Source organism: Cnephaeus nilssonii (genome assembly GCF_951640355.1).
Source record: "Cnephaeus nilssonii genome assembly, chromosome: 13".
Taxonomy (NCBI): domain Eukaryota; kingdom Metazoa; phylum Chordata; class Mammalia; order Chiroptera; family Vespertilionidae; genus Cnephaeus; species Cnephaeus nilssonii.
In genome coordinates this window covers 47601575-47624860 of record NC_137084.1, presented here as the reverse complement: position 1 = coordinate 47624860, position 23286 = coordinate 47601575, and the positions used below count along the sequence as shown (strand labels likewise).

The window sequence follows — 23286 nt, the reverse complement described above, 5'->3', positions numbered from 1 at the left end:
CCCCTCCCATAGAAGGCGGAGCCAGGTCTGCACACACCTACCTCCAAGCCAGGAGAGAGGCTGAGGGTTACAGCGCCTTCCAGGCACTGCCTCTTCCTTGCCCCCAAAAGCCAGTCAGTCACCAGGTCTTAATGTTTTTACCTCTGAAATGTCTCTCAAAGCCATCCACTTCTCTTAGTCCCCGCTGTTAATACTCTAGTCTCAGCAACGGTTGTTTTCCCTGTGCCACATCAGCTACCACCCCCCATGTACCCCCCACCTCCCACCCCCGGCTTAAGACCTTTCAGTAGCTCCCATTGTCTCTGGGATAAAATGCAAACTCTGTAACCTGTCCCCCCCCACCCCCCACCCCCAGGCCCAGCAGTGTGCTTCTGCCAACCTTTGCAGTCCCACCGTTTTTTTAATCTACTGTCTCCACCTTCGGAGCCCAACTTTTGAATTTAGCAGCTTCATTGTTCAATGTGTTCTCTTACCTCTTATCTTTTTTGGGGGGGAAAATAGCACATGTCCACTGTCCACTTACTTGTCTGTCTTTCCTGTGAGACTAGCGGGTTGGGACCAGATCTGAAGCACCTGGATCCTTTCGGTGCCCAGCAAAGTTGTTGGTTTATACCAGGCATTCAATAAAGCTTTTCAGTGAGTGGGAAATATAGAAGTGAATGATGGTATTGTGGACAAACATGGCTGATGGAACATAGTGACATAAACCTCATGCTCTATCACCCCTGCAGATGGCCTGGTCGACTGCATGGACCCTGACTGCTGCCTCCAGCCCTTCTGTCATGTCAACCCACTGTGCCTGGGCTCCCCTGACCCACTGGACATCATCCACCCCCCATGGAGCCCCCAGCTTCCGCCCCCTGTGTCCCAGCAGAACCTGCACTCCTTCTATGACCGCATCAAGTTCCTCGTGGGCAGGGACAGCACACACATCATCCCCGGGGAGAACCCCTTCGATGGAGGGTGAGTCCATTGGGCCCCGGCTCCAGCCATGGCTCTCTGAGGGAGAGCTGATCACCTCCAGGGCAACATTTGGGGAGGTGAGGGTGGGAGGAGGCCAGGAGGATGGGCTTCAAAGGCTCTTGATGGAATGTCAGGGGAGGGAGGTGGAGTAGCGGCCTCAGATGCCCGCATTTAGAAGATACGCTATCCAAGGCATTTGGCATTTTTGATGAACAAAGTTTTGTTGTTCCTGCTGGGTGATGGATGGGGAGAATGAGAAATCAGTGGTCCAGGGGGAATCTAGGATCAATACCCACTTTGCAGGCAGCCATTCCTGAGTCTGCAGTCCCAGATGAGCTGAAAGGCTCTAACACTGCTCACCCTCAGAACTGGTGTCCGGAGGATTGTCAGGCTGCAGTGGATCCACCTGCTGAGGTCCCAGGCCATGTGCCCGGGCATTCTTTCACATGTTTTAATTGTGTCATCCATTGGGCAGTTTTTCCCCCAGATATCCTCTCTGCACGCCCTGTGCTAGAATCAGAGAGATGAATAGAATACAGCCCTGTTTGTTGGTCATTCCAAGTCTACTTACTAGGGGCATAAAAAAGAGACCGTTTCAGTGTGAGAAGCCAGAAATATGCCCCCAGGCAACTCTGGGACCATAAAGGAGGTGCTCCTGGGTAGGGGGAAGGCCATTACTTAAAAACTGTGTCTTAAAGATGGGAACTAGCTTGGCGAAGCAGGGAGAGGGTGACCAGGAAGAGGGAACAGATTGTGCAATGACCCAGGAGCATGAAAGGGCACAAGAGCCAGCAAAAGATTGCTCTCTATTCTTCACCCACAGATGAGGGTCTGTGAACTAGGAAAAGGTATCCAAAAAGGAGGGATTTGTAGTAATTTCTTTTGAATGTCTTCCAATGTAGTAATGCCTCATAGATGCAGAGGTTTCTCTAAAGTCATCTCAGTTCAACTGATCACTCACAGACTGTGTACCTTCTATGTTCATGACTTCTGTGCTGAGAGTTCCTGCCCTGAGGGGATAATGCGGTGGTGATGAGGGGTGGGAATGGTGAAAGACATCCTCAAGTTTTGTTTAAAAGGGGAAATCAGGAGGGCTTAGCCATGGGTTGGGTCTGAGGGATGCTAGAGCCAGGAGTCTCTTACTCAGATGCTCAGGTAGATGACGGTACCCTCACCAGGAACCTGAGAGCTGAGCAGGTTTGGGAGCGAGGTGATGACCTCCACCTGAGCACCATAAGGGCAAGGAAGGGACACACCTCCGTAGGGCACACAAGAGGACATGTCCATAGTTCATAAGCAATTCTGCAGCTCATGCAGTAGTTAGGGCTACAGATCTTGATTTGAGAGCCATCAACAAACAAGCAGGAGTTGACCACGAGCACACAAAAGTTTGCTCAAGGAGAATGAGTGAGGGGAGAAGAGCTGGAATCTAAGAAGAAATCAGGGGAGCCGCCCCGGTAAGTGGTATTATCATCCCCAGAGTGTAACTGGGACTCCAAGAAAAAGGCCTTGCTACTGGGCCATGATGGAGCCAGATTTGCACCAGGGCCTAGCAGACTCCAGGGCCCAGGATTTCCCGGGCCCCATCCTTTCTCACAGGAACAATGATAAGACCAGGAAGAGAAGTGGGGAAGTGCTCTGAGCCCCAACAGAGGAACATGATGCAAGTGTGTAAAAGCTTTCAAAGGAACTTTTTTAGAGATGAAGGCACTTCCTAGTCCAAACCCTTCAACCTACCCTGATGGGTTCAGTGACCATCCCAAATTCACAAGCTAGTCGAGCAGCAGAGTCAGGAGCAGAACTAGAGCAAGGAAACACCTCTTCCTTTATCTTGGCCAGAAACGCTGCCTTTGTCTCTGGGTCGGAAGCTTCCTGCTCTCTTACCCAGTTGTGTGATTTTGAATGTATGCTGTGGGCCTTCCCATGGCGTGAGTCCTTTTAGTCAACTGGAGATGTGGATATTATTCCAGCCAAGGGGAGTATTACTTACTCAGCCTTTCTTTACTGGACCCGTTATGGAATCTGTTTAGGGCTGGTTGGCTTCCAGTGGCTATTCTGCTTACGGGATGCCCTCACCATGCCTACCTGGCCAGTGCCAGCAGGGACCATACACCCCTGTATGTCCTCTGGTCACTGGCCCTGTCTGCTGCTTGTGTGCTGAGAATCACTGTGGGACCTGCACAGGGACCTCAGTAGTGCGGCTCCAGCAGGTCTCAGATGCCTTAAGGAGCCTGTCCAGTGGGGAATGTGGGAAACCTGCACTGAGAGAAACCGACCTCTCAGCAGGAGGGCAGCATAGGCCTCAGAGTCCGGCCAACTTGTGCCTCAGAGCCTGGCTCTGCCTCTCCTGGGTGCACGGCTCTAGGCAAAGGGCTTCATATACCAAATATGTGCGTTTCTGTCTTCCCTCTCAACTGAGTCCTCCAGGAAAGGACTGCATCATATTGTTCATTTTGGCACTTAGTTGCTCAGGACAAATATGCATAGATATTGCCTTGAACAATGAAGAAATGGAAGGAAGGAAGGAAGGAGAGAGGGAGGGATAAGGGGAGGGATGGTAGGAAGGAGGATGGATGGATACATTATCTAGTTTACTTAATTTTATACTGTGGTTCCAGAGTCTGGAGAGGTTAAATCATCTACTGAAAATCACATTACAGATTTGTAGCAGAAGCAGGAGTAGAAGGCAGCTCCCATATCATTGTTTCTAGATCTGTCACCTTCAGTTAAATTACAGATGCTTTCAAAGAAGAGACCATTCAATCCTCAAATGCATAATACTGGACTCTAGTATTTGCTCTACAAATGAATGGATAATGGAAGCTTCCAGATGTTACTGTAAAAATTCCTTTTACCTAACATTTTCCTGAGTCATTATATCCCTGCTCCTCACTGATCTAGATTCAAAGGAAACAGCTGCCCATCACTACTGAGTATCCCCAAATAGATTTTCTTGGAAAACAAGCCCAGGAGACAGCAGATGCTTTTCTCCATGGACAACCTCCTAGGTATCAATTTGGACCAGAAATACTGTGTTTATCTGCATAGTTGGGATACAGTGAAATCAGTTACCAAGTTTGGATTATTGCTTTCTTTCCTCGCAGGTGAAGGAATGTGGAGTAACAGAAAGTGCCCAGAGTTTGAGTCTTGGCTTTACCTCCCACTAGCTCTGTGTGGCATCAGGGAAATGAGTTAACCTTTGTGCACCTGCCTCCAGTGATAAATTGGCAAGAACAGCAACTATTCTTAAGCGCCATTGAAAGCATTAACCGAAATAAAGCACCTAGCACAGGGCTAGGTACACGGGTGATCAGTAAATGGTGGCTTTTATGGCAGCAGCCTGGCCTAGTGAAAATAGCACAGGCTTTGAAATGAGACAGAGCTGGATTTAAAGTCAGTTGCATCCACTTTCTGGCTATGTGACCTTGGGAAAATTCCTTAACTTCTCTGAGCTCTACTTTCCTCATCAGTAAGAGTGGGGTAGTAATGTCTATTTTGCAGGGTCGCCATGAGAATTAAATGGGGAAAAAAATGTACATAACATCTCAATCTAATACTGGCCACCCACAGAATGCTAGCTAGTTATATGATAATGGTGGTGATGAGGAGGAAGGTGATGGTGTGATGTTGCAGAGAGCTTCCACCTCTACTTCCTTAATTGGAAGTGAAACTTGAAAGTAACCTGTGCTCCAGGAAAGTCCAGCAGCCTCCCTGAGAGGAACCAGTTCCGACTGTCCAGTCCTTGTTTGGGGAAGGGGAAGGGCAGCAGCATGCCAGCCGGCTGTCAGGCGATCCTCATTAGGGAGGAATCCAGTGGCACTTTCTCAGGGAGTGGGATTTCTGAGGGACACACCGACTTGACTTGGTGCCTGTGTATAACACTAACAAGGCCTGTGACTGACAGAAAACCCCATATCCTTCTGCACCTCATATGCTGTGCCACAATTTGTATAGTCTGAATGGGAGTCCGTTTAACAGGCTCCAAGAAGCAGTCTGTTACCCAGAAACCCAGCAGCATGTCTGAGCCCAACAAGGCAAGGCAGGCCCAGAAGTACAGCTCATTCACTCTGCAGACACGCTGCTGTGTGTCTGACTCAGGGAGGGGGCTCCCTATGCTTCTGCACAGCTCCCCCGCTGGTGTCAGAGGTACAGGAGCAGGGGTGGCCCTCAGGGAAAGATGTGAGCAGCTCCCCAGGATGTAAGGGCCCCAGCCACGCAGAATGGGCTCTGGGCTGGGCTTCACCCTGTAGAGGAAAGCATAGAGCTTGACTCAGAACTGAAGCAAAAGGGCTGCCAGATGGACTCAGAGTGAGGAAGGCATCCCTCAGAAACGCTATCTGGTTCATCTGTGTCCCCAGGACTATGCCTGGCCCAAAGCAGGTGTTCAGTACAAGTTTAATGAATACAGTAGGTCTATCTGACATTCTGTGTGGCTGTTCTCAACTCCACATAAGGTGATGGAGATGTGAAAGACTGCAGGTGATCTATAGTAGGTCTAAAGTAGGAGAGGACATCGTAGGCACAGGAACCACCATCACCAGATTAGGTGGTTGGATTACCATCTTTCCTTCCTGGCCTGGATGCCTGGATGCCCGCCCCCCACCCCCTGCCCCTGCCACCTGTCCCTCACCTGGAGGCCTGGGGAGAGTGCAATGCAGAGTGCCCTCTCTTGAAACTTGAGTGGGACGGGAAGGATCTCCAACTAGATTGTCCATAAATGGAGGACAGATAACAGGACCCAGACTATGGAGTGTGGGATCAGACAGCTGGAAGAGGGCAGCATAGAACATTTCCCCCTCAAAGAGCACGCAAGGCAGCTCTTTCCCGTTACACAGTTTGGTAGTATCTCTTCTCTTAGAAAGGATTGACTGGGTAAAGGGGCTGAACAGGGGATAGCCACGTCACTTTAGTGAACAGTTGTGGCTTACCAATGAGGGCCAGGTTAGCCAATTATGGGAAGAGGTTCTGACAGAAGAGCCACCCCCAAGTTATTGAACATCAGGATATGTTTGAGGACACTATTGTGAGAGCAGTGATGTGATGTTGTCAAATCTTTCTGGGTTCCCTTACACCTCATAGGTTATCAGCTCACTCAGGCTAGTAGTTGGGTAAGAACTGTTATGAAAGTCAGCTGACATGACACACTAAACCCAAAGAGAAAAGACTCAACAAGTCAGGGGGACTTTAGAAAAAGGAGGAATGGGTGACCAGAGCATTCATCCCAGAGGAGGCTGAGGATCATATACTGTCCAGAGAGTCAGATCCCATGAGCAAGCTCAGAGAGGGACAAGGTACCCACAGAACACAGGCTCTGTTTGGGAAATACTGGTCAGCACCTACTCTGCTCTGGGCCTGCAAGAAGAAGGTAAGCATCTGTACCCCATTACATGACAGGCTCTTTGTGTGTGCCGAGCCTTGTTAGGCATTGAACCCCTAGTGCCTAGACAGGGGTTGGTACAGACTAAAGCCACAGTGAATGGTAGAATGAGTCAGTGAGTCAGCCAGTCAGCCACTGCTGAGTGTCTGAGGAGAAGTGAAGACAGTGTTCTGAGAGTTCAAGGCGGGCCATCACTCCCACTGCAGATCCATGTCCCTGAGCTCCACACACCACAGGCGCTGCATCTGGTGCCTCTTTGTGTCTTCAGCACCAAGCACAAGGCCTGGCTCGGAGTAGGCAACAGTAAATGTTTGCTTTTGTAAATGAATGAACAAACAAGCAAATGAACTAATGAATGAAGACTTCTGGTAGGAGATGGCCTTTGGCCTGAGACAGAGATTTCAATGAGGAGGGTTGGCCACTAAAATATTATTCATCCTACCCCAGTTGGTTGGAGAATCATCCATGCACCAGAAGGTTGCAGGTTCAATTTCCGGTCCAAGCACATACCCAGATTATGGGTTCAAGATTCAATCCCCGTTCAGGGTGCATACAGGAGGGAACCAATCAATGTTTCTTTCTCACATTGATGTTTCTCTCTCTCTCCCTTCCTCTCTTTGTGGAATCAATAGAAACATATCCTCGGGTGAGGAATTTATCCAACTACAGGTCACAATATCCCATGAGTGCATCATAAAATCAATTTATTGTGTTGAAATTCTGTTTTTAATAAAGTAAATTTAAATGGAATTGGAAACAATGAGATGGAAAATATTAGTGTAAAACTGTAAAAAGAATATGTATTTCATGCACGTGCGCGCGTGCGTGTGTGTGTGTGTGTGTGTGTGTGTGTGTGTGTCTATGTGTGTCTATGTGTATGTACATATTACTGCATAGGCTGTATATGGGTTTCAGTTGAATAGTACTTAAAAATGCATTCTAGACTGAGGAACCAGCATAGCTTTCCAGGATACTCAGAGAATGGAGAGAATTTTAATGTGGTTAGAACATAATTATGGTGATATTATTTTACCAATCAGAAGTCAACAGACATGCTCTAACATTTGAAACCAAGATGGTCTTAGGAATCTGGAGTATATGATCCCCGGTGTGCAGGGGGAAACATGTAGGCAAAGGAAAAGCATAAGAAACAGTGAGGCCAAAAAGGTGGTGTGGAGCAGGAACTGAGAAGAGCTATGCCCCCTCACTGTTCACTCACCAGATCAGAGCATTTCATCTCCTCTAGGACTTCACACTGGCTGTAAGCTGAAGTGAAGTCACCTGGATGTCTCATAAGTCTTCAGTCTTCAGACACTTTGTGAAGGCACAGAATTTTCAGGAATTTTTAAAACAAGAATTTACAAGAGGAACAAAATAATGGAAAGGAGGGAGAAAAGATTATGAATGCAATATAATTTTTATTAGCCCCCTGCAGATCTGAAGCCACATACGTGTCGATGGCAGAGCAGTTACAGAAAAGCATTTGCTTGCCACTCCACCCCTCTCCCCTGCCCCCGGCCTTAGGCAGCCCTCAGATAGCCCTCAGAGAGGCTGAGCGGGAGAGAGCATCTAATGGAGTTCAAATAAACACCAGCTTCCTGACAGCTGGCCTCTGAGCGAATTTATTATTGAATTATACTCCTGCGTTTTCAGTACAAGCTGAGCTGACAGGCTACCCCACCAGTTTAAAAGGGGGTGGGGAGAGGCTAAGAGAAAGACAATGATAAATTACCCTGATGGAAGATGGAATAAGGTATGGATCCTGCTTCCTCCAAAATGCCAACCATCATATATTATTCATGTTGGTTTTTTAGAAATCCCTCCCCACATTGAAATGAATGTTTATGATGATAAAGCAACAAGGTGAATTTAATTCAGGATGCAGGCAGCAACTTCTCACATCATCCCGATGAGCAGCTAACAACTCCTCCTCTGCCACTTGATCATCCTTTTATTGATTTCAAAGACGAATTATAATCTCTGTTTGCTCTGTAGCTTGAGCTTGTTCGTAGCTGTCCATCACAGGAAGCGTTGGCAGAGGATGCTGTGCTGAAGCTGGAACCACTCGGGGTTTAGAGGAGAGAGCCTGCATTCAAATCCAATCCCGGGGCAAGTTAGAGCAAGTGGCCTTAGGTGGGAGAGCTTGCTCAATTTCTTCATCTGTAACGTGGATTTACTAATTCCCACCCTGCAGGTGGTTGGGAAGATTAGATGAGATAAATTACCCCAAATCCCAGTGGCTGGCACATAGCACACAATCAGTAATAACAGCCAGCATTGTTCCAAATGCTTTGTAAGTTTCATAAGGACTAACACCTCTACATCTCCCCCCAAACCAGATGACATAGGGACTTCACCACCCTTCTTTTGCAGATATGAAACTGAGGCACAGTGAAGTGGGATAACCTGGCCAAGGACATAGGGCTTGTAAGTGGCAGAGCCAGCATACAGAGCCACACCGATTGGCCCTGGATCCCATGTGCTGGGCCTCAGTTCTTCTCTTCTAGTCCCTTTATGTTCCCATCTCGTCGGTTCAGAAATCTCAACAGCATGGTGATGCTACAACACTACAACCCCAGGTGGCCCTGACTTTCTCTCTAATACTGCACACACACACACACGCTAATGTGCAGTAGGTCTTAGTGCTTCCTTCAGAGCAATGCCTCAAAGGCAGGTAGCCTTGGCTTGAATCTTAGCTCTACCCTTTGCTAGCTGTGTGACCTAGGACAAGTGTCTTAACCACTCTGTGCCTCACTTTCCTCATTTGTCATATGAGGATAATAATCCATACCTCATGGGAATGTCTAAGGATTGAACAATATGTAAAACAGGGCAATAAGCATTTAATAATTGTTAGTAGCTGTTACCGCTAAGAGCAAGAGTCAGTGTTAATGGCATCAATATTTGTATAGGTTTTAGTGTCACTAGGATGAAAGTGAGAATCTTAGCCTGAAACATTAGCATAGTTATATAATTGACGCAAATGTCCCACACCACGTTGGGCAGAGGTGAATAGACCTTTGAGGTCATCAACCCTTTGTGGTAGAAGAAGAAGCTTTAACCCAGAGTAAGCTCCTGGCTTAGCAAGGTGGTAACAGAGCCCGAGTCCTGGAGACCCTGGAGTCCTCAGTGAGGGCTCTCTCAAGCAGTGATTGCAGTGTTCATAGGTCAGGGACTTCCTGCATGTCCACCCAACAGTGATAAACGTCTAGCAATAAGAAGTTAAAATGTTGGAGAGCCACGCATCGCATTACTAACATTGTCGTCTCTGGAGAATATTGGGTGAGGACTTACCAAACGCCTCTTCAGTGAGTCCAAAGGGCCCTCCAGTCCGAGCCTGGAGGCATTAAGAGTTTGACTAAGTGAATTCCACAGTGAGGGGCTGTGACGTGGGGACATGCTACCTCTGGGCAGTGTTCTGGCAGAGGGGAGGAGTCTGCCTCCCCTGCTCTGCCTCCACTGTGGGTCCATGAGACTCCACCCTGTGAGTCCAGCCTGCAGGCCTCTAGAACCAACCCCAATCTGAAGAGAAGGGCTTAGAGCAGTGATGGCGAACCTATGACACGCGTGTCAGCACTGACACGCGTAGCCATTTCTGATGACACGCAGCCGCTGAGGCGGCCACATGCCGAGGATGAAACATTTGCTGCTCCTGAGGATGAAACATTTGCGAAATAATGTTTTTTCCTCAAAGTGACACACTACCCGAGTTATGCTCAGTTTTTTGGCGAAGTTTGACACACCAAGCTCAAAAGGTTGCCCATCACTGGCTTAGAGCAACCCCAACAGCTCAGCCTCCAGTCCTTCAGCTGTTCCTCAGTCTCACCTTTGCTTGCCAGCTCTGCCAAATGGGTCTGTCTTGTTCCAGAATCCCAGCCTCACCTTCTAGGCCTAAGTAGCCTGGCACCCCTGCCACCTAAGGAATCAAGTCTTACCTTCTCTTGCCAGGGTTCCACCCCTGTCATATCCAGGTCTGGAGCTCCATCCCTTTTCTTCTTAGGAACCTGGGCATCATTCCCTGGTGACAGGATGTCCACATCCAGCTGCCCTAGGAGCTTCCACACCATGCCTGTTGCCCCTGTCAATCCTCCTCCTCATCCCTTGAATGACTGTTTCCCTTAAATGCCACCTGTTTATTGCTACACACCTGAGATCAGCCTGCTGAGCTGGACATGCTTCAGGCCCCTTTCTGCATCTCTGCCCAGCTTCAGCCCCACCCAGGAAGCAGGTCTCATTGTGGTCCATCCTAGTCTCTTTTTTCCGGGTGAAGCAGTACCTGTCCTATGCTCTGACCAGAAGACAGGACACTCCGTCATGGATGAACTTGTCCACTGAGAGACTATGTCTGGAGTCACATTTAAGCAGAGCTGCCTCAAGTTTTTCTAATAGCACAAACCAACTCCTGAGAAGTCTTCTTAGAAGCAGGCCTCTGGCTACATAACACAGAGCACAGTCTCTCTAGACATGTACACCTTCCATGGCCCCAGGCACATGTTTCTGAGCCATGTTCCCCTGACCTGGCCAACCCTACCATCCAGGGTCAGGAGCCTTGCTCCTCCAAAATGATCTCTACCAGCCATCCTCTCAGTTCTATTTCTGCTGTGCCACACCAGTGGGCTCACATCTCTGGAAATATAGTGTTATAAACAGTCAAGGGCTCTGCTCCTGTGTGCACCTTTGTCAGCCAGCAGAAAGCATGTCAGAGGGTTCCTGGGGGAGAGGACTCAGCCCAGAGCATCAGCATGCAGAAGAGGTTGCCCACAGGCGTGGGTGATCAGAGCTGTTTAGGAGTGTGCTGTGTCAGGCGGTGAGTAGTTTGAGAGGTGAGGTGACTTTCCCGGGTTCTCACAGATACTAAATGATGCATCCTTCATTTGAATCTGGCTCCTCAGCAACTCCTGTGAGATGGGCAAGTCCATTCCCTGTGTGGATGTTGTTTTCTCGCCTCTACAGTGAGAAGTTTGAAAGAGACGATCAGGAAGGTCTCTTCTTACATGGCATGACTTGTGGGTTCCCAAGAGTGTGAATATGGAAAAGCTGGCTAAGGAAACGGAGGCAGAGCTCTGGAATGGAAGGCTAGAGAGAGAGCTGCAGAACAGCTTGTGTGGCCGGGCTGGAAAGAAGGTCTTGGAGGCTGCAGAGTGGACCGGGTCCGGCTTTCCATAGGAACCTTCTGGATGGGGGTGGTTTGACAGGCCATGAGGTGGGACTTCTTATTTGGGCCCAAATGAGGTTCCCACAAGATGTCGGGTAAAGTGTGGCAGATGCTGTAAAGATCCCATCAATCAGCATGAGTTAGCAGAAAACAGGTTAAGCGTTGGTGCAGGTCAGGCATATAAATCTGCTTAAAATGGGTAATGCGGAGGAGTGATTTGCATAGCCAGGAGTGCAGAGAGTACCAAATATTTTAAAGCAGAGAAGGACTGAAGATCTTTTTTGCCGCCTAGATCCCAAATGATTATTCCAATCTCCCGAATACGAGTTTCCTTAGCAGTGTTCATTTAATAAAAGAAGTTAAAGCTGCCGTTTTTCTCCCTTCACCTTCCTTTATCTGTTTGTATAATATACACTTAAATAACAAATGTAACTTAATTTCTGACAGTTGGTTTGTTTTGTTTTTAATTTTTCAAAAAAGAGGTACAGATGTGGGGGCTACAGAATCAAAGGAGGAGGTCTGCGAGCTGAGGCCGGGGGGCCTCCGAGGGCAGGAGCCAAGCTTTGCAAGGCCGCTTGGGCAGAGCAGTTAGGAAGGCCCAGCCCCTCAGCCCTCAGTTCTCTCTTCAGCCATAACCCTGCCAAGGTCAAGTTACTCCAAGTTCTCTGGCATCACCTTCCGTTACAGAAACACATCAGTTCTTGATTCCTTCAGTAAATAACTTACCGAGAGCTTACTCTGTATCTTGTTTTCAAATTCCAGGGCAAACCCTTGTTTGGGTGGAGGCTTTCTTTTGCCCACTCAGAAATGGGCATCAGCCACCCTCAATGCTAGGATCACGGCAGTGAGGGAGATGTGGCCCTGACTTCAGGGAGCTCAGGGTCTGCTGGGGGAAAGATTGTCTGATATGTGACAGCACTCAGCGTTTCTGCAGAGGATCCCCGAGGGCCAGGAGTGCCGAGTACCACTTGGTGAATGCTCCAGGTGGGTGCTGAGGGTGAGCCTAGGCAGCTGTCAGTTGTGAACAGGACAGGTGGAAGGTTCCAGAGAGAGGGAACAACTTAGAGATAAGTATAAGCAGTGTATGAGCTCCATCAACATTCTAAAGCATGTAGCAGAACTACTTGAGCTAGGTTGAGTGGTACCAGATTTAAGCCGCTATCCACTCTTAAATATGCGTTGGATTCTATTTTACATCCAGTTTGCGAAAAACTGCAGCCTGCGTTGACAGAGGAGAGAATGCAGGCCCAGAGAGGTCAGAGGACTCTCCAAGGTCATGCACTTAGAACGGCCACCCTGCCCAGGGCCCTTTCCACCACACCCCTACCGCTTCTCCCTGACTGACAGCTGAGGTTAGGTTATTTGCTTGATTCTGTTTCGCAGGGGTTTTGTCTCTCCAGCAGTGTCCTGCCGTGATCCCAAACCCGGCCACTGCCCTCAGGAAGCAACCAGACTGACCTTCCCCCTCCTTGGTGTCAGCATGGCCCTCAGTCAGGCCCTGAGTGCATGACTGGACTAATGCCAGCACGCTTGATGCCCCTCTTGGCCTGGCACAAGCACTCCTTCCTGGCAGAGTTCGCCCAGCCTAATTGCCTGTTTTGTATCCCAGCTGCCTGACATATGCCAAGCTCATGTGTTGACTCACTGGTGTCAGAGACAACTACACTCAGGATTTCACATTGGCTTTGGTGAGCTCCAGCAAGCAACTGGGGGCTGCATTGCATGCATTTCTGAAACCCCCAGCACCTAACACAGTGCCTAGCGTTTAGTAGGTACCCAGTTGTTGTTGTTTTATGACGTTAAAGTGAATTTTAGTGACTACAGATATGTAACAGTAGTAAGAATAAAGACCTAGAAGTAAGAAGTCCTAGCTTTGAGTGTCAGCTCAGCCAATTGAGTTCTTTAATGTCTGACCTTGGAGCAGGTCTTTTCTCTCTGAGTTTCAGTGACTTGCTCATTTTTTACCTAACAAAGTCTCAGGGAGCAATATCCCATGCTTACTGTAGCCACCGGAGATGCAGTCCCACCCTCCTCTAGCTCACAGGTAAGTATGTAAGAGAGCTATGTAAATGTGAATCCTATATAACAAAAGCTGATATGCTCAGTGTCCATTCGTCCGGTCAGTCATTCAACCAATCAAAGCATAATATGCTAATGATATGTTAAGGTTGCTCAACCACTCACTATGACATGCACTAACCACCAAGGGGCCGTTAGTCAACCAGTCGACCAGTCGCTATGATGTGCACTGACCACCAGGGGGCAGACACTCCTACCAGTAGGTTAGCTTGCTGCTGGGGTCTGGCCAATCGGGACTGAGCAAGACGGGCCGGACACGCCCTGGAGCCCTCCTGCAGTCCCTCCCTAGCTGGCCAACCTCCCGCGTCCCTCCCCGGCCCGATGGTGCACCAGTGGGGTCCCTCAGCCTGGCCTGCACCCTCTCACAATCCGGGCTGAGGGGACACCCCCCAAGTGCATGAATTTTGTGCACCGAGCCTCTAGTGATATAATAATATCACAGTCACAGTTATGGAGAGATACCTGGAAGATTTAGAAGACCTGGAAGGTTTAGAGGAGGTGTGATAAATTATGCCAGAAAAAAATGGTAATAGCCTCACTGAGGTGATGACAGCTTAGTGGGGTCTCTGAGGATGAGTAGAAAATAACACCCCAAAACTCCATTATGCCAAGACAGTGACCAAGGGAAAGCAAAACACATAAAATATAGGCCAGATAATAAGAAGATCATATGAGCCAGCTAGGAAGCCAAGTTGGCGACTATGATTTGTACCCTGTGTTAGTGATTTCTCGCCAAGGTCGTCTTCCATTGTGGAATGTCATGGTCAAAGCAGCAACTATTTCTTAGCCACATTGTCCCTTTGTGTAGGGTTTGTGTTCTAGAGGAGTACAGAAGCCGGCTCATACAAGCTCAGGAGAACTGACTTATGAGGAATTCTGCAAGCTATATTTTTTTTGTATTGATTTTTTTTAAGAGAGAGAGGAAGAGAGAAACATCAATGTGAAAGTGAAACATCAATCAGGTACCTCCTTCACAACCCCCTACCAGGAATCAAGCCCAAAACCCAGGCATATGCCCTGACTGGGAATCGAGCCAGCAACCTTTCAGTGCACGGAACAATGCCCAACCAACTGAACCACACTGGTCAGGGCTATAAGCTAATTTTTAAACACAAATATTATTAAAAACTAAATTATATAAAATTAAACTTGAAGAAATTATATTTTTAGAAGGTAATAAATAATCAAAACTTATCACTTCCTAGTTATTTTACTGCATTTTTGCTCTGGAGTTTATTTAGGTCGACTAGTATTGTATCTCTGTGGTGGAAATACTATATGATGGTATATTACTGTGCATCTCTTCCCAGCTCTGGGTTCAGTGACATCTCATGGGTAGTTGAAATCAGCCATCATGGAAGTATTTACACCACAGATATAGACAAATGCTACAAATTAAAGGTATTTTTCTTTCAAAAGTCAATTGTTCAATGTTTGGCAGTACACCACTGGTGGTATCCATTAAATAAATGGACGAAGGAAAAAAAAAAAAGCATTTGGAAGCCCAACACCCATGTCTTTTCAAACCTCCCTGTACAAAAACATGTGGCAGGAGACACATTTTAGAGGCCTCCACAGAGCAGACTTCTCCATCCCCTTTTTTCCAGGGAAGGCTTTATGTTACCCTGGATTTTCTTGACAACTGAAAATCATGGTCAAACAGAAGGAAGATGGAAGTGTTTTTCTCCAGGTCTTCATTCCTGAGACAAATGCCTGTTTTAGCAAGAGGTCTCTGTGGCCTACAGGGGCACAGGGAGTCAACTTAATCTTGTCCAGAATCCAAAGCAATCCACAGGAGCCTGGGCTAAAATGACATCTGCTCTGGTTTGCTGAAGTGGAGGTCACAGGAAAGCCAAATGGTGCTCATTTCATGTTTCCCAATTATCAGGGGATCCCCAAAGAAAGATAAATCAGAGGAGGCCGGCCCACATGTGTCCAAGGGGCAGCAATCAGGGCAGCCCCCAAAGGAAACCATTTCCAGAGGGCTGGTTATTGTCCAGGCAGAACCTGAAGACACACATGTCAGGAGAAAGCTCCATAGGGGCCAGCACCAGGGGGTAGGATCTGTTAGTAATCCTCTATCTAGAAGGACCAAGTTCCAGCAGTAAGAAATTCAATTTTCCCCCATTAAAGAAAGCATCTCTCAGCACCAGCTGAATACAATTAATGGAATAAATCTCCCATTAGCGGAGAGATAATTTTGCGTAAACATATCAGGAGACCTTCAGAGCAGGACTGAGAGTCTTTGCTGAGCCTTGCCCGCTTAACTTGTTTGCCATGTAATTGCATTTAGACCAAGGGCCTCGGAAGGAAACCACTGACTGAATTAGCATTAACCAGATTGTGTGTCGGGAGGTGAGGTGGGGTGGGATGGGCGGGGGCAGGGAGTGTGATGCATTGTGGGTAGTTGTTCTTGCTGTTCTTGCCTTCAGAAAGGACAAGCTGACACCAGTGAGACCAGCTGCTTACAAGCCTGGTGTTAATTGCTTTTCTCATCCAACAGAGAAAAGTTTATCACTCTAGAAGGTAGAGATGTAAGCACCTAATAAAGCAGAGGCTGAGTTTGAGAGTTTTTTTATAAATGCCCCCAGACCTCATCCGTGGCTCTTCCCTAGACCAGAAACAAAGCCTTCTGGACCGAGGCAAATGGAGAAAGTTGTGTGTACAATAAACACTTGCCTCTGATTTGTCAATGAGGGCTGCTCCCTCGCCCCCCAGTGCCCTGATCCCTTATTACATTGACCCTAGTGCTCACCTTCATTTCTACCCATTGCCCATAGTAAACAGACTGCTCTAGAGTTGGGCCCAGAGTTGTGAGGCCTGGATTCAAGGCATAGCTCTGCCACCTTTTCTCTGTGTGGCTTGGGGCAAATAACATAACCTCATGGACCCCAGTTTCCTCTCATTCAGTGATTTTCCAACTGGCTTTTCTCTGGCTTCTGCAGGGACTAAGACTCCACAGAGTTGCCTTCAGAATCAACCCAAGAGAAAAGGGGGCCCCCACCTAGCAGATCTTGCTTGTATTTGTTTTTCACTTTGGGGTCCTTTTAAAATGTCATCTGCCTAAAAGGCTTTGTTTCTGAAACATTAGGAAAAACACCATCATTCTTGATCATCTCTAATTGTCCCACCAATTTACTCAAACCACCTTTTTTGAAAAACAACAACAATGACCTAGTACTTGTTAGGCATTTCCAGGCCTTGCAGAGAGAGAGAAATAGACCCTGATCCTACCCTCAAGGAGCTCATGACCTAGTGGAGAAGAGAAACATGTATGGTGGGGGTACAGTCTCAAGGTGTTGAGTCAGGTTTTAGAAGAGAGTGACTAGTTCTAATTAGGGCCATCAAGAAAGGCTTCAGGAAGAGGCGTCATTGGAAGCTGGGTCTTAAAGGAGAAAGAACAGTGATAGAGGGTACAGGAATTACATTTGAGGCAGATGGAAGAACATTGCACAAACACAGGCTTTAACCAAATTTGCCTGGCGAGTTTGAGGGAAGCAGATGGTTAGTTGTCTGGAATATAGAGGGCAAGTGGGGCGGGGGATATTGGGAGAGGTCACAGGTTTCAGAACCCACTCCAGGGAGACAATGCCAGCATCTGCCCTTCTCCTGTCTGCAATGCCAGATAAGAAGTGCCCTCTATTCTGTTCTCTTTCTCGTACATCCACTTCCAGTGAGACTATTAGAGGCAATAATAACCACTGCAATTGGTGGAGCTTACTCTGCACCAGGATGAAAAAACAGATTCAAAGAGCTGTCACATATTGTGCAGGTTTAGAGAGCTGGGGTTGAACCCAAGTCACAGGACTCCAGATTCACATGCATAACTACACTGTATAGCCCTCTCAGATCAGCTTTAGCTCCTTAGAGTATAAGGTAGTATCCTTAGAAAAGGACCTCTGAGTGAGATATCTGAAAACATCTCCCAATAATAATTCTTCTTTTAAATGAATGTACTTATTTATTGAGTTTAGAGAGAGGGGAAAGGGAGAGAGAAACATCGATTTGTGGTTCCACTTATCCATGCACCCATTGCTTGCCTCCTACATATGCCCTGACCAGGGATTGAACCTGCAACCTTGGCGCATCAGGATGATGCTCCAATTAACTGAGCTGCCTGGGCAGTGTACAATAATAATTCTTTAGGGGACACTTTGATGCCTTACAATGAGGCAGTATAAAAAAAAAGAATGTTATTATTCATCTGGAGTAAACACCATGAGCCCCAGAGTACCAGGACTGTCTGAGCGACCTGCCTTCTGTCTTCTGACCTCCTGGGGCTCCCTGCCAGCCAGGGTTCTGTGCATGAGTAGTGGATCATGTTATTTACTCTTCTCTACCCACAGGCACGCATGTGTCATTCGTGGTCAAGTGATGACATCAGATGGGACCCCGTTGGTTGGTGTGAACATCAGTTTCGTCAATAACCCTCTCTTTGGATACACGATCAGCAGGCAAGATGGCAGGTAAGAGGCCTTTTGTTGACCAGGGTTAGTGAAGGCCCTGCTCTCGTGGTCTTGCCACAGAACTGCTGTTGGAATGGCAACATGGAAAGACGATGGAATTTGGGTTCAGAGGACCTGAATTCAGATGCCGAGTTCTGCAACTCACTACCTGTGTGACCTTGTATCTCCTTCTGGCCTAAGTCCCTTTGGCTAAAAATTAAGCAGTTTCTTTTCATTTGGTTTTCACAGTAAATCTAGGGTACCTTAAATATAGTCTCCTGCTTCATGACTTAGGATATAAAACACTGCCTCATGGACCACTGTCTACAGACCAGACAGCTACAGAACTCTTACCATTTCTGCTGTGTTTTCCATCTGCAACCACCTAGGTCTGTGGAAACCACTGAGTGAGGACAGAACTCTGACCTTGGGTCCCTGGGAGAACCATCAGCAGAATGGAGTAAAGTCTTTTTTTAATCATTTTTCACTCCCATTTTCTAGCTCTGTGTTCTTAGACAAATCTCACCATTCTGGGCCTCAACTTCTTTGTCTGTTAAATGGCCCTACCACTATTTAGTTCATAAATTGGTTGTAAGGATTAGATTCTATGATGGATGGGGAAGCACCTGGAACATAGCAGGTGTCTGATCAATCTTAGCTCTCTGCCCCACTCTGGTTCATTGCTGTATTTCCAGGGTCTGGCACATGGTAAGTAGGCAATAAGTATTAGCTGTTTATTAAATTTACAAGTTATTAAATGATGAGAATGTAATGGTTACAGTACGAACAATGAGAACGTTTTAGAGAAAAGGGGAGGGGAAGGAGAAAAGTGGAATATTTAGGCTGTCGGTGGTGACAAGTCCTCTATTTTTAATAAAATCAGGTGGTGGCAGTCCATCTGGCTAAGTGTGGGCCCATAAGGTTGATTTTCACTCTGGGTTGGAAATGATGCTGCAGCCTGATTGATTTTAGCACCTCTTTAATCCAATATCAGATGTGAACATGTCCCGGCCGAGGTGATAATGAAGCAGAGGCTCATCTGTTTGTAGACATGTGTGCCTCTTAACGGGTTGGCAAGCTTGACACAGGGAGCCCTCCCCTTTCCTCTCACTCCCTAGGAATGGGAAGAGGCCCAGCTGGAAGAGGTTGCTGGCTAGTCACCACGGGTAACCTGGCCAGGCCAGGCCATGGCTCCCCGCCCTGTACACGTTCCATCCCAGCAAGGGCCTCGGCACAGACTTCCCCCTACAGCATGGAGGAATCTCCCTCTTCATGCTCTGTCTGCACTACCTTCTAGCTCAGGGCTGCCTGCTTTATGGAAACAGCATATGCCAGTATCATAGGCAACAGTTATTCTGACTACTGACTACAATATTACCTGCTATGAAGCAGTTATCAAAAAGGAGCCATAGGGACTGCTCTTCTTTTATCCTGAAATTTGACCATCATTCATATGAGATGGCAAATGGTCAGTCCTTTGCCCTGTGCTTGGTAAGGGTGGGTCCATAAAACGTACGTTTGGTGGCCCTTGGAAAAAGCTCACTCTAGTGCCTCCAGGCTGTGATCCCTCCTGTTTGTGCTCCCCCTGCAATCTCTACTGCCCCTTGAGAACAGGGGGTCCTAAGAGGTAAGCATCAGCCATTTTTCCCATATCAGCCTGCTAAATTACAGTAGCCCGAGTTGCAACAACTGATAGCTTGGGTTTCAGAGCAGTTTTTACCAGTGCATTATGGGGCTTAAATTTTCTTCCCAACGTAGACCCTCATAATGTATGGGAAAGCCTATTCTCTAAGTGTCTGAAGATCTCTGTTTGTTGTATGTGAATGGGTAGCATTTGCCCATGTTCCTCCCCCTCTTCCCTGCCTCCCTTTCTTTCTTACCTCTCAGACCCCAGGAGGAACTCTAAGGCTAGAGATATAGTTGGAGATGACAGTGTACATATGCAATTCCAGGGACCAAGCCTAACTCATCTTTGTAACCTTCATACTCCAGGCAAGCCCTCATCCAGCCCACACATGCACAAACGCACACACATACATACACTCTCATACACACACTCCACACTGAAATGTGAAACCTCCAGTCTTAACAAGAATTCATAAACAGAAAACAGTACCAGAGAAGTTAGCCAAAAAGATCATTAAAAAGATGGAAAATACCAGTCATGAAGAAAAATTTCAAAAGAGTAGCAGACAAGAGAAGCAGTTCAAGCTCGTTGAATTGAAAAATGGGATTTATACAGAGCATGAGGCCCAGGGAATGGGGCCTGCGCGTTTCCCATCCATTATCCCATCTATCTAATTAAAAACTCTGCCAAGTGATTATGATCATTAACTTCATTTTACATGAAGAGATTGAAGCTCAGACAGGTGACATAACTCACCTATGGAGTGAGCAGCAGAGCTTGGACTGGCCCAAAGCTGCTTGGGCTTCTCCTAAAAACAGACCTCCCCTTTGGTGTCAGGTTCAAATCCGTGTCCACTAGAAGGTTTCCCTCTGGAGACCTGGCTCTTGGCAAGAGCTAATTCCACCAAGCTCTTGGCAAGGCCAGCTGCCCCCAGCTTGCTCACAGCCACGAGAATGTCTTTTCATGTTTGTCTTCACTCCCTCCCCACGATCATCCTCTCATGAAGGGAGCTTGTAAGTCAGGCCAAAATTCTGTTTGGTGGTTAAAAACTGTTCTGTCAAAGTACAGATGCTGTTCAGTCCGGGTGCTCCCCCCAACCATTGACATTCTGCTGTAGAGCCAAACCCAGAGCCTTAGTTCAAAACAAGCCCCTTCTCTGGTCTTTCTCTTTCATGACTTATCAAAGCAGGGTGGTGCCCAACTATCTTTACCCAGGTGTGGGCCTAGGATGGCTGAGTGGGAAACAGGCAAAGTGGGTGAGAAGCTTTTCTGGGGGACCCGAATCCAGAGGGTGTCACCTACCAAGATTTGGCACCAAGAGAGAACATTCCATGAAAAATCTTTCCCTGCTTCTAGAGGAGGGAAGAGCAAGCTAGAACAATGAAGCCAATCCCACAAGGTACATTTACCAGGGATAAAGGAGAGTTCCTGCATTGGGGCCTCTAAAACCCACTGCACAGGTCAACATTGGGTTGAGTTACAATAACAGCTCAAGTAAGGAGGAACTTAGGGTGTTTGGTGGACAGTCAGTTCAGAAGACGTTGACAGTATCACTCATGCATTCATTCTCTAAACTGCAATCACCAAGCACTGGGCTAGGTTCCAGAAAGACTGAGATGAATCAGTGCCCTGGGCCAGAGAGTTCAAGTTGTGATACCAGGACAGCATGATGCAGCCCATAAGGAGGAATGCACATAGTGCAATGGGAAACCAGGGCAGGGAGCGAGAATGCTGAGTGGGTAAGGAGTTAGCAGGAGTTCTCCTTCTGAAAAAAAAAAAAAAAAAAAAAAACAAGATGAAGGCAAGCCTTGAAAGTGCATCTTAAAAGTAATAGCACAAAGGACTCTGTCCAAAAAGACACCCCAGCCTGGAGGTGGCAGGTAGACAGAATCACTGTTTCCAACTCCTGAAGGATGGTCAAAGGAAGAAAGGACAGACTAGTTTTAAGTCACCTCAGCAGGTAGAATAAGGACCAGGAAATAAGGAGTTATAAGGAGAGGGACCCAGACTCAATTTAAAAAAAAAAATTGTGACAATCAGAATTAGCTAGAGATCAGATAGTCCTCCTGTGACTATAGCAAGCTCCATATCACTGGAACTGTGCAGGTAGGAACCTAATGCCTCCCCAATGGTGAGTTTGTAGAAGAAACTAACTGTCATCAGAATGGGAGAGGGCAATGACTGAAGGCTCTCAGGGGTCGCTGTCATGGAGATCTCATCTCAGCTGGGAGGCTGGGACTCAGTCTTCTGGTTCCCCATTCACTTCTGGTGTACTGTGATTCTAACTGTGCGTCTCAAGATTGCTTAGCTCTTTTGTGATCCCAAAGGCCTGTGCTGAGTAATGTATCATAATCAGAACTAAAGCTGATGTAGAGTCATAGAATCTTAGTGACCTAAGAAGAGTCCATTTGAACCTTTACATTCTATAGATGAGAGAATTGAGGATCAGAGAAGCTAAGTGACCTACCCAAGATCACACAGTAGTTCATGGCAGAGGTAGAACTAGGCTTAGGGTTCCTCACACCAGGGCAGGGCTTGTTCCACTTTATTCTGCTGACTTTTCACTGAGTATCAGCTCAAGAGCCCTACGTACAAGGAGCACCACAGCACAGGCTCAGCCACTGCCCTGTGTCTTGGCAAGTCACTCTCCATTGCAATAGTGTTTAATTTGGCTTTGACAAATTCTCTTTTTTAAAAATACTTTGTGGAGTATCTGTTTCTGTTTGTGTCTGCACTGAAGCCTTTTAGATTTTAAAGTCTCCTCAACAAGTGCTCAGATACTTTGGTGTAATTTTTTCTCCTTTCTCCATTTTTTTTCCTCCTCCTGCTCATCTTCCTCCTCCTCATCATCATCATCTCCTGTTTCCTGCTTTTCCTGCTCCCCCCTCTTCTCTTTTTCTCAACCCCCCACCCCCCAAACAGCTTTGACTTGGTCACAAATGGCGGCATCTCCATCATCCTGAGGTTCGAGCGGGCACCTTTCATCACCCAGGAGCATACCCTCTGGCTGCCTTGGGACCGCTTCTTTGTCATGGAGACCATCATCATGCGCCATGAAGAGAATGAGATTCCCAGCTGCGACCTGAGCAACTTCGCCCGCCCCAACCCTATTGTGTCTCCATCCCCACTGACATCCTTTGCCAGCTCCTGTGCAGAGAAAGGCCCCATCGTTCCGGAAATTCAGGTACCCAGCTTCCCTAACGGCATTTCCCCAGGCCTTTATTTTATTTGGGGAGTGGAGGAGGAAAGAGAAAGAGAGCCCACCATGCAGAATCCAACTGCCTGGCACCCTCCATCCTATAAAAAGCCCCTACTCCTCTTCCACTCTGCCATCCAGTTCATTTCCACTTTCCTTTCCCCCAAGCCCCAGCATCCACCCGCTTCTCATTATTTCTATTAAAAATATCTATGGTGATAGGTTCTACCAAGTGAAGTGAGACAGAGGGATCCCCAACAGGGGATCCTCATAATAAAGATGAAATGAGAAAATATCAATGAGGTGCCTAGCACAATGTCTGGCACCTACTAAGTGCTCAATAAATTTTAACCATTATTATTATTAAGATTATTTTACATGCTCTGCCTTCTTGCCAATTAAGGAATGCTTTGGCTCAAAACTATATGTACAAGTGCTTTCCTT

General features: G+C 47.3%; 1 protein-coding gene across 1 annotated transcript in view; it reads left to right on the top strand.

Annotated features, from left to right (window-relative positions):
- Positions 1–23286, top strand: part of TENM4 (teneurin transmembrane protein 4) — a 222614-nt gene that overhangs the window by 130511 nt on the left and 68817 nt on the right. The window contains exons 12-14 of the mRNA XM_079787610.1: positions 732–963; positions 17921–18040; positions 22569–22830. Of these exons, the coding sequence (XP_079643736.1) occupies positions 732–963; positions 17921–18040; positions 22569–22830 (614 nt within the window). The remainder of the gene's footprint in view (positions 1–731; positions 964–17920; positions 18041–22568; positions 22831–23286) is intronic.